Genomic DNA, 12,500 nt, shown 5'->3' on the forward strand with positions numbered 1-12,500 from the left:
CATTGCTTTTTAATTTGTACACTAATCTGTAAATTTGGTTAATGAAATCTGTTTAACAGCTGGATAAAATTTTTTTGACTTCTGGACATAATATTGTGAAGTCCTATAAACGAAAACTAGGAATATCCTTAATACAAAATTATTTGTGATCATTAACGTTAAAAATACTTGACTTTTCTACAAGTGTTAATGGGTGAACTTTACCGAAATAAATCTGTGACCTCTCTGTACAAGTGGGATTTTTTGGGCCATTAAAGAGTGTAATAGCACAAATTATGTATTTACTAATGACGTCCAAGTGTTTAGACATAAAAACACATGCACAGCACAGATTCAACCCTTCCCACCCCCCTCCCCCTTTCCAAACTACAACCCACTGGTTCGGCAATTTGTGGGAAAGGGATAACCCACTCTCACCTGGGTATGACTACTTCCTCTCCCCCATGAGCTTGACAGAAAAGAAATATATATCTACTTTCCCACCTTAATCCCTACATTAAGGGGTCGGTTGCCTGATACGCCCTCTTCAATGCCTTCTATCATAGGCATCCTTTTCCACCAAAGCTCTTCTCTCCATATCATCCTTCACATTACCTCACCATCTGATTATCAGCCTCCCTCTTAATCTTCTACCCATAACACGTTCCTCCCAAGCCTTCCTCACTACCTCCCTACCATCCATCCTCCACACGTGTCCACACCATCTAAGTCGTAACGCTCTTATCATCTCTCTAATTTTTACTACACCTGCCATTCTTCTTATTTCATCATTTCCAATCTTTCCAACAGTGACATTCCTATAATCCACCTCCACATTCTCATCTCTTTTCTCTCGGGCTTTCATTCCCCTTTTCGTCTTAAAGCCTAAGTTTCTGATCCATTCATTAACACTGGTCTAATTAATATGCTATAGATATTGACTTTCCTTTTCATATACAATTCCTACTACCTCCCTCCACTTCCCCAATGCTGCTTTTATTCCTCCCTCCTGACTTATAGTACATCCAAAATATCTAAACAGTTCCACCTTTTATTTCAGAGCCTCTACCTACATGCATATCAGGATGCTAAGAGAACTTCAAATCATTCATTCATTCTACCTTCATGCATGGCTATCCTGTCCCCTACCTTCCTTACTGATTAACATAGACTCAGTCTTATCCACAATTATTCTCAAGCCACGACACTCCATTGTCTCCTGCTACTCTACAACCCTTCTCTGTAAAGTCTTCCTCAATTTAGGTCATCACCTAAACATTGCATAGAACAGCTCCCACAACTCTTCACTCAACATATCCATGACCACAAATAAAAATGAGCTTGATGCTGACCCATGGTGTAACCAATGGGGTAACCCAACGGAATAAGGTAATTAGCGGTACCACAGGATTTAGAAAACTATCAGATAAGATCCAAGAAAGTAGACTGAGGTGGTATGGTCATGTCATGAGAAGAGATGAACAGTATATTGGAAGGAGAGCAGCAGGAGAGTGATGGAAATGGAGGTACAGGGAACGAGAAGGAGAGGGAGACCAAAGCGAAGGTGGATGGACTGTATCAAGGACGACCTTCGATCAAAGGGATTAACCGGTGATGAAGTGTGGGACAGAGGTAGATGGAGAAAGCTGACCAGAAACATCGACCCCACATAGAAGTGGAAAAAGATGTAAACAAAGAAGAAGAAGAAGAAGCTGACCCCTGGTGTAACCCAAAACTAACTTCAAAGGGGTTTTCTCTCCCCCAACAGCTGTTATTACTTTTGTCCTTGTTCTTTTGTACATCATCTCTACCATTCTAACTAACTTCTCCTGGACATTCCTCTTCCTCAAACATCAAAACATCGTTTCTCTTGGTTTTCTATCGTAAGCTTTCTCTGGATCTACAAAGGTACAACAGAGTTTCTAGTTTCCCTCTAGCCTCTTTAGCTGTAGCTGCCTTACTATAGAAATGACATCAACAGTCCCTTTCCCCCTCATGAATCCATACTACTGTTTCCTAATCTTTACAATCTCTCTAATCTCTCAAAAAGTGTCAAACCATGCTCTGTGGATTTGATTCCCCTGTAGTTACCTTAGTGTATGTGTGTGTATATATATATATATATATATATATATATATATATATATATATATATATATATATATATATATATATATATGTATGTATATATATATATATATATATATATATATATGTATGTATATATATATATATATATATATATATATATATATATATATATATATGTATGTGTATATATATATATATATATATATATATATATATATATATATGTATATACACATATATATATACATATATATATACACATATATATACACATATATATATACATATATATATATACACATACATACATATATATATATATATATATATATATATATATATATATATATATATATATATATACACACACTTTAAATATGAAACCATATCTAAAAGGATATTAACCAGCACAACAAGTCAACCTCAACTCTTACAACGCCATCGTATAAAATCTATGCCAGACTATTACTTTAGTACAAGCTAGGCCTTCAATTCTGTTCCAAACCTGTTGGCTAGGCCTTCAAATTTTTCTTTAAAGGCTATTACTTTAGTACAAGCTAGATCTTCAATTTTCTTTTAAAGGCTGTTTCTTCATCACAAGCTTGGTCTTCAACTTGATTTAATGACATCAGAGTAATTGAGGGAAGCGGCAGTATCCATCTATTAAAAAAAAAAATGAAAAAATGAAAAAAAATATAAAAAAACACTTAATGGCATGTGTGGGTTGGACTATTGAAAGGAAAAGCTATGAATGTTTATGAAAAGTTAATCACGACCATTGAGGGACACCCTATGAAATAAGATTACACTTCTAAAGGTAATCGTTCCTATTGATATGGAAATGAGAGGCCTTTCGACCTTTTTAAAATATTCAATTCGTTATCATTTGGTTACGTCAAAGGATAATGTAACATAAACACACACACACACACACACACACATATATATATATATATATATATATATATATATATATTATATATATACACTATAATTAAAGACTAAATACCATTAATCTGATATCTCAAGAAATATAACACTGACAGTAACAGGTTGAGACTCCCTTATAATACACTAATGAAAAAAAAAAAAAAAATAAAATAAAAAAAAAAAAAAAAGACGCACATCACAACATGCGAATCTCAACAACAAAGACAAAAGGCAAAATAAAATAAACAATTATCTATGTATTAAAGTGAATTATGAAAAAAAATGGATTTGGTAATTTCATCATTTTTTTCTGGTAATTACAGGGTCAATGGGCGGACCAGCAGTGCCGAAAAAGCTTCAAGGTGTGCGTCATGTGTTTCCTAAGGCTGCCCGTCTTCATCAGGTGAGGAGGGAAAGGAAAAAAGATAGATAGAGAGAATAAACAGGTAGAAAGGGATAGATAATGCTGACTGTAGTAGTAAGAGGAATATATAGATAAATAGAATAAACCCAGAAATGGATGATACTTGTAGGCTACATAGATAGATAGATAATGCTGTCTGTAGTATACATCCAGATAGAAAGATTGATAAGATAGATGGGTAGATAGTGCTGCCTGTAGTATACATAGATAGATAGATAATGCTGCCTGTAGTATAGAAAGATAGATAGATATAGGTAGATACTGTAATGCTGTCTGTAGTATAAATAGATAGATAGATAGATAATGCTGTCTGCAGTATAGATAGATATATAGATAATGCTGCCTGTAATATAGATAGATCGATAGATAGATAATGCTGTCTGCAGTACAGATAGATAGATAGATAATGCTGTCTGCAGTATAGATAGATAGATAGATAGATAATGCTGTCTGCAGTATAGATAGATAGATAATGCTGTCTGCAGTATAGATAGATAGATAGATAATGCTGTCTGCAGTATAGATAGATAGATAGATAGATAATGCTGCCTGTAGTATAGATAGATAGATAATGCTGTCTGCAGTATAGATAGATAGATAATGCTGTCTGCAGTATAGATAGATAGATAGATAGATAGATAATTCTGCCTGTAGTATAGATAGATAGATTTATAGATAGTGCTGTCTGTTGTATAGATAGATAGATAGATAATGCTGCCTGTAGTATAGATAGATAGATTGATAGATAATGTTGTCTGGTGTATAGATAGATAGACAGATAATGCTGCCTGTCATACAGATAGATATATAATAAGTGATAGATTATGTTGCCTGTAGTAGGATGAAGGGACATTAAAGTTAGGGAAAATGGAAGAAAATAATTAAAGTACTGAAACCGAAGAAAAATGGATAAAATTAATTTAATCAAAAGCTAGAGGGCCGTAGAAGTCAGAGAAAATAGGGGTATGAATAGAATTCAAAATTTTGGCAGCAAAAGGGGATGGAACAGGCGTCTATTAAAGACATTGTCTTTTGTCAAGTCGTTCTTAACAATTCTAATGAAGGCCCAAATGAAATAGGTTTAAAGGTTTAAAGGCCGCCCATGAATGGCAGAGGCAAGGAACAGTGCCATTGCCCTATCAAGCAGGACAATGCCCTACAGACTGACCATATATACGTATGATCAGCGCCCAAGCCCTCTCTCCACCCAAGCTAAAACCAAGGAGGGCCAGGCAATGGTTGCTGATGATTCAGCATTTAGACCTCATACAGCTCTCATTTACCTTTAACAAGGAACCAGAAACAAATATTCAATTACATAAAGAAATACTCTTCAATAGCTAATCATTCACTCTGCGATCTCCGGATTTTAAAACTAGAACATAACCGAAAACTCTTAAAAATCACCAAAATAATTACTTTTCAGATATCACAAAAATCTATTCACCCGTCGTATTCCGTCAGGTTGATGCTTAGGTAAGAGGTAAGCTGAGCCGGCGCATATTAAATCATTTTCCGATACGATTGCGTATAGTATTACTTCATTCAAATCTTTGCGTGTAATACTATTTCATTCAAATCTTTGCGTAAAATACTATTTCATTCAAATCTTTGCGTAAAATACTATTTCATTCAAATCTTTGCGTAAAATACCATTTCATTCAAATTTTTGCGTAAAATACTATTTCATTCAAATCTTTGAGTAAAATACTATTTCATTCAAATCTTTGCGTAAAATACTATTTCATTCAAATCTTTGCGTAAAATACTATTTCATTCAAATCTTTGCGCAAAATACCATTTCATTCAAATTTTTGCGTAAAATACTATTTCATTCAAATCTTTGAGTAAAATACTATTTCATTCAAATCTTTGCGTAAAATACTATTTCATTCAAATCTTTGCGTAAAATACTATTTCATTCAAATCTTTGCGTAAAATACCATTTCATTCAAATTTTTGCGTAAAATACTATTTCATTCAAATCTTTGAGTAAAATACTATTTCATTCAAATCTTTGCGTACAATACTATGTCATTCAAATCTTTGCGTAGAATACTATTTCATTCAAATCTTTGCGTAAAATACCATTTCATTCAAATTTTTGCGTAAAATACTATTTCATTCAAATCTTTGAGTAAAATACTATGTCATTCAAATCTTTGCGTACAATACTGTGTCATTCAAATCTTTGCGTAGAATACTATGTCATTCAAATCTTTGCGTAGAATACTATTTCATTCAAATCTTTGCCTACAATACTATGTCATTCAAATCTTTGCGTGCAATACTATGTCATTAAAATCTTTGCGTACAATACTATGTCATTCAAATCTTTGCTACAATACTATGTCATTCAAATCTTTGCGTACAATACTATGTCATTCAAATCTTTGCGTACAATACTATGTCATTCAAATCTTTGCGTACAATATGTCATTCAAATCTTTGCGTAGAATACTATGTCATTCAAATCTTTGCGTATTCAAATCTTTGTGTAGAATACTATCCCATTCAAATCTTCGCGTAAAATACTATTTTATTCAAATCTTCGCGTAGAATACTATTCCATTCAAATCTTCGCGTAGAATACTATTCCATTCAAATCTTCGCGTAAAATACTATTTTATTCAAATCTTCGCGTAGAATACTATTCCATTCAAATCTTCGCGTAGAATACTATTCCATTCAAATCTTCGCGTAAAATACTATTTTATTCAAATCTGTGCGTAGAATACTATTTCATTCGAATTTTTGCGTAAAATACTATTCCATTCAAATCTTTGCGTAAAATACTATTTCATTCAAATCTTTGCGTAGAATGCTATTTCATTCAAATCTTTGCGTAGAATACTATTTCATTCAAATCTTTGCGTAAAGTACCATTTCATTCAAATCTTTCAAAATATAATTCTCCTGCGATTTCAGTATTTCTGAAGACTAACCCCCCCGCCCCCCCCCCCCCCGCCCCCACCAACATTGGTAACCTTGAGTACCATCAATAATAATAGCGCACCCAATCCAAACAATAACATTGCAATAAGAAGAGCAAACATATTAATAAAGACAATATTATTAAATCATAAAGATAGTATTGATAATATCTTATCGAGCGATTACCTATACCTCGCTAACAAAAAAAAAAAAGGAAAAAACACTTGCACGTAAGATAAATATTGATAAAAATAAGATATAAAAATGCAAGATACTGATAAAAATACAAGATAAGAAAATACAATATATTAATATAGATACAACATATTGATAAAAATGCAAAATATTGATAAAAAAGCAAGATGTTGGTAAAAATGCAATATTTTGCATTATATCAATGCATAATATTGATAAAAATACAAGACATTTATAAAACTGCAAGATATTGATAAAAATACAAGATACTGATAAAAATACAATTTGATTAGAATAAAAACAAAGAACTGCTACTAATCACCTTGAAATAGAAATAGATCACATCTAGAGAAAAGTTTACCTTGTCCGCCCCGATGCAAAATCCACGTCAAAATGGTCTGTTATCACTCACCTGATCTGAAAAGTAAAGGAAGGTTAATTTACCTTGGGTTTAAATAAAAGTCAAGTGTTTATTTAGTTTGCATTTAAAGGTTTGAAGGCCGCTCATGAATGGCAGAGGCAAGGGACAGTGACGGTGCCCTATCAAGCAGGACAATGCCCAAGAGACTGACCATAAACATACATACTTAGGTTGGACTAGTTCAAGACTCTTACGAAATGAGAAATTAGTTTATTTTCAATAGAGTAGAAAGAATAAGGTAAGAGAAGATTAACTCAGAGTTTTCTGTAAAAATAAATAAAGGAAGTAAAGTTTCAATTGCTGGCTTCAGTAATATAAAAATATGGAGGAAAAAATTTCATTGGAGAAAGATGTTGAGTTATCTAAAGTTTCTAACAGACGAAAGTGAAGTTTAAAATTCCTTTGGTTTCTAATTAATTAAATGAGGATAAGGCAGTAAAATTCAAGTTTAAAATTATTTTGGTTTCTAATTAATTAAACAAGGATAAGGCAGTGAAATTCAAGTTTAAATTTCTCTTGGTTTTTTATTAATTAAATAAGGATAAGGCAGTGAAATTCAAGTTTAAAATTCTTTTGGTTTCTAATTAATTGAATAAGGATAAGGCAGTAAAATTCAAGTTGAAAATTCTTTTGGTTTCTAATTAATCAAATAAGGATTAGGCTGTAAAATTCAAGTTTAAAATCATTTTGGTTTCTCATTAATTGAATAAGGATAAGGCATAAAATACAAGTTTAAAATTCTTTTGGTTTCTAATCAATTGAATAAGGATAAGGCAGTAAAATACAAGTTAAAAATTCTTTTGGTTTCTAATTAATTAAATAAGGATAAGGCACAAACTACAAATTTAAAATTCTTTTGGTTTCTAATTAATTAAACAAGGATAAGGCAGTAAAATTCAAGTTGAAAATTATTTTGGTTTCTAATTAATCAAATAAGGATAAGGAAATAAAATTCAAGTTCAAAATTCTTTTGGTTTCTAATTAATTGAATAAGGATAAGGCAGTAAATACAAGTTTAAAATTCTTTTGGTTTCTAATTAATTGAATAAGGATAAGACAGTAAAATACAAGTTTAAAATTGTTTTGGTTTCTAATTAATTAAATAAGGATAAGACATAAAATACAAGTTTTAAATTCTTTTGGTTTCTAATTAATTAAACAAGGATAAGGCAGTAAAATTCAAGTTTAAAATTATTTTGGTTTCTAATTAATCAAATAAGGATAAGGCAGTAAAGTTTAAGTTTAAAATTCTTTTGGTTTCTAATTAATTGAATAAGGATAAGGCATAAAATACAAGCTTAAAATTCTTTTGGTTTCTAATTAATTAAACAACGATAAGACATAAAATACAAGTTTAAAATTCTTTTGGTTTCTAATTAATTAAATTAGGATAATGCATAAAATACAAGTTTAAAATTCTTTTGGTTTCTAATTAATTAAACAAGGATAAGGCAGTAAAATACAAGTTTAAAATTCTTTTGGTTTCTAAATAATTGAATAAGGATAAGGCAGTAAAATACAAGTTTTAAATTCTTTTATTTTCTAATTAATTGAATAAGGATAAGGCAGTAAAATACAAGTTTAAAATTCTTTTGGTTTCTAATTAATTGAATAAGGATAAGGCAGTAAAATACAAGTTTAAAATTCTTTTGGTTTCTAATTAATTGAATAAGGATAAGGCATAAAATACAAGTTTTAAAATTCTTTTGGTTTCTAATTAACTAAATAAGGATAAGGCAGTAAAATTAAAGTTGAAAAAACATGCCTATTTGTCCTGAGCTAAATATGTTTCAGAATCAACTTCATAAAAAAAACACTTAATGTTTACATTTTTAAATCCCATATTTAAATATTTAGATATTTAAATATTCCATTAGAAGATATAATCCAAACATTGAATTGTTCTCTTAACAATACAACAGAACTTCATTCAATACTCTAAATTACCTTAAAAAATATTTGACCTTTCAATTACAACTTCATATTTAAAGCTTAATCATCACTAAATATTCCATTACAAAATGTAATCCAAACACTGGATAGTTCTCTTCACAATATATCAGATTTTCATTCATTCAATGCTCTAAATTACCTTAAAAAATATTTGACTTTCAATTACTTTATATTTAAAGCTTAAACATCACTAAATATTCCATTACAGAATGTAATCCAAACATTGAATTGTTCTCAATACAACAGATTTTCATTCACTGCCCTAAATTACTTTAAAAAAAAACATTTGACCTTTCAATTAAAAGAACTTTTTCTCATTAATCCTTTTTTGTTTCTCAACTTGATCAGGTTTAGAGGGATCTGTGACGCCACCCTTTACGATGACCGTTTCGTCATGGCCGGGATGAAGAACCAGAAACCTTATTTCAGAGGTTATTATAGATCACAACTCTATTTCACCGACGAAGGCTTTTGGAAACTCGAAAGAATTGGGGTAAGGTCTTAAGACTTTTAAATCATACGTAAAAATGGATAATATTTAATATGATTACATTCACATTTATAAATATTATTTGCATATACACACACAAACACACACACACGCACACACACACACACACACACACACACACATATATATATATATATATATATATATATATATATATATATATATATATATATATATATATATATATATACACACACTAATACCTCGGGTTACAAGTAACTTTGAATACGAGCTAATCGGGATGGAAGCATACAGTACAAACTCGAATTAGGTTATGAGCTTTGCATAGGTCTGCAAGGAAAAGATTTGCACCATATGGGCAGTTTTAGTGGACAAGTAATAACAAGACCAGGAAGCAATTCCCAGAAATCAGTCATGCGTAGTATCGTAACATTAGACCTCAAGATGATTAAGAAACATGGTAAAAAGGAGAGGATTTGCCAATAGTAAAAGTGAAAAAAGAAATTATCATGAAGCATGAACAAGATATTCATGCAGCCAACGCCAAAACTGAACAATCGTACCACAATATCATCGATTGCTACACTTACAATTGTGAACAAAAAAAGTATACATAAAATAATCTGATGTTGGGAAACTAGTACTGACATTAGCGAATCAGGAGTGACGTTTTATCATTATTATTGTTATTATCATTATTATTAATTACTTGCAAAGCTACAACCGTAGCTGGAAAAGCAGGATGATATAAGGGCTCCAACCAGAAAAATAGCCCAGTGAGGAAAGGAAATAAGGAAATAAACTATAGAAGAAATGAATACAGAATATAAATTTTTTTAAGATCAGTAAGAACGTTAAAATAGATCAGTCACATATAAACATATAAACTAGGAAGAGAGACTTGTGTTAGCCTGTTCAACATAAAAACATTCGCTGCAAGTTTGAACTTTTGAATTTCTACTTATTGAACTACCTGATTAGAAAAATCATTCCAAAATCTGGTCACAACTGGAATAAAACTTCTAGAATACTGTGTAGTGTTGAGTCTTATGATGGAGAAGGCAAGACTGTAAGAACTAACTGCATATAGGCTGGTACAGTCTGGGAAGATCTAAATGCAAAAGGTCTGAACTGTGAAACGTTTTATGCAACATACATAAAGAACTAACTAAATGACGGTGCCAGAGATTAATATCAACATTAGAAATAAGAAATTTAATAGACAGCAAACATTTGTTAAACAAATTAAGATGAGAGTAAGCTGCTGAAGACCAGACAGGAGAACAATGGTCGAAATAATGTCTAATGCATTTCTTCAGAATAGATTGATCACTGAAAATCTAAGAGACTTTCTCAATACAAAATTGTTTTGTGTAATTAAAGAAGAAACAGATTGAACATATTTCTCAAAACTAAATTTGCGATCAAGAATAACACCTAAAATCTTAAAGTTGTATAAAGAGAAATAAGCAGTATCAGTGCAGAGATCAGGATGATGAGGAGGCACTGTCCTCGGCCTACTTACAATCACACTTTGAGTTTTGTTAGAGTTCAACTTCATGCCACATAATTTGCACCAAGCACTAAATTTAGCTAGATCTCTTATTAAGGGATTTAGCAACCCCAGAGCTACATCCAGATGGAATTGAAGCAAAGATAAAAGCATCATCTGCATATGCAACGAACTTGTTTTCTACGTCAAACCACATACCATGTGTATATAGTATTTAAAGTAATAGACTAAGAACACTACCCAGAGGAACACCAAATATCAGATTCCTACATTCCTATACTCACTATGGTGCTCATCAACAACTCTTTACAATCTATTACTTAAAAATTAAATATTGATGTTAAGAAAATACCCACCTACTTACTACTGAACCTAAACTACCTTTAGCTTTTAGTCTACGCCTTGCTTTATAGATGTTCAAGGGACATATATGCTAAAGATGTCTGTCTTTTCTTTGTTTTGTAATCACTCATCCAAGTACTAACCATACCCACCCTTCACTCCCTCCCTCCCTCTTGTTCTACCCCAACAGATCAACGACACATATGCCACGAAGGAGGACGACGGCTCCATCAGTTTCCCCATCGGAAGACACCTATGGACCTTCTCTCACGGCTTCTGTGAAAAGGAGAAAGGTGCCCCACTAAGCCTAACCTTCACCCAGTGTGCCAAAAACGATGAGTTCACTTGCGATGATGGCACCTGCATACCCATAAGGGAGGTGAGTCTCCTTGTTTTTTTTTGTTTTTCTTATAAAAGAAACATAAGATGACCCGGCCTGTTAATTACACTTAGCTCTTACATGTATCCAGTGGACAGCTTGACAGTGCAGAGATGACTGTACAGGGATTAGCTAATATTAGTCTCCTTGTTTTTTTTGTTTTTTTTTTTTTTTGGATAAAAGAAACATAAAATGATCTGGGCTGTTACACTTAGTTCTAACATTTATGTGGCATAGTGGACAGCTTGACAGTGCAGAAATGACTGTACAGAGATTAGCCAATATTGGTCTCCTTGGGGGTTATTTTTTCTTATAAAAGAAACATAAGATGAACTGGTCTGTTACCTACACTCAGCTCTTAGATGTATGCGATGGACAGCTTGACAGTGCAGAGATGACTGTAGAGATAAGCTGGTATTAGCAGTAAAGAATTATTAACGGAAAATTAATCAGCTGGAAAAGCAGTATTTTAGCTGTCTAATAGGTTAGTCAGGTCATGTTAAGTGTCACTATTACTAGTACAGGGTAATAAGCTACCAGTGAAAATACACAGCTAAAAGTATAAAAATTAATTAACATTGATATTACTGTTAACAGTACAGTAGTAATATTTCAGAAATGCTACTTTTAGCATTAAAGAAACAAAGAGCCAAAAGGAGATAACTATCACAATTAAAGAAAACAAAGTTGTGGTAATAGCCCTATTCACAGGACACTGTGGTCTCTTTGGGGTACAAATATATATTGCTGATCAGCTCCATGTTGTTAAACATTCATAAGTAAGTTACAACATGATTCTGTACAACATGGTGACTGTGTCCACCGACCATAACTAATGATATGCATGCAAATCAGCTGAAGCGAATG

General features: G+C 32.0%; 2 protein-coding genes and 1 pseudogene across 2 annotated transcripts in view; 1 reads left to right on the forward strand and 2 right to left on the reverse strand.

The window, feature by feature from the left end:
* LOC137656812 (mitochondrial thiamine pyrophosphate carrier-like) overlaps window positions 1–12,500 on the reverse strand; it is a 615,169-nt gene that overhangs the window by 298,680 nt on the left and 303,989 nt on the right.
* Window positions 1–12,500, reverse strand: part of LOC137656101 (uncharacterized) — a 505,345-nt pseudogene that overhangs the window by 252,193 nt on the left and 240,652 nt on the right.
* The window catches only part of LOC137655970 (uncharacterized), a 59,966-nt gene that overhangs the window by 23,630 nt on the left and 23,836 nt on the right, over window positions 1–12,500 (forward strand). Inside the window, exons 10-12 of the mRNA XM_068390170.1 lie at window positions 3,324–3,403; window positions 9,276–9,420; window positions 11,445–11,633. Coding sequence (XP_068246271.1) covers window positions 3,324–3,403; window positions 9,276–9,420; window positions 11,445–11,633 — 414 coding nt within the window. The remainder of the gene's footprint in view (window positions 1–3,323; window positions 3,404–9,275; window positions 9,421–11,444; window positions 11,634–12,500) is intronic.

This window comes from Palaemon carinicauda, chromosome 17 (assembly GCF_036898095.1).
Source record: "Palaemon carinicauda isolate YSFRI2023 chromosome 17, ASM3689809v2, whole genome shotgun sequence".
Lineage (NCBI taxonomy): Eukaryota > Metazoa > Arthropoda > Malacostraca > Decapoda > Palaemonidae > Palaemon > Palaemon carinicauda.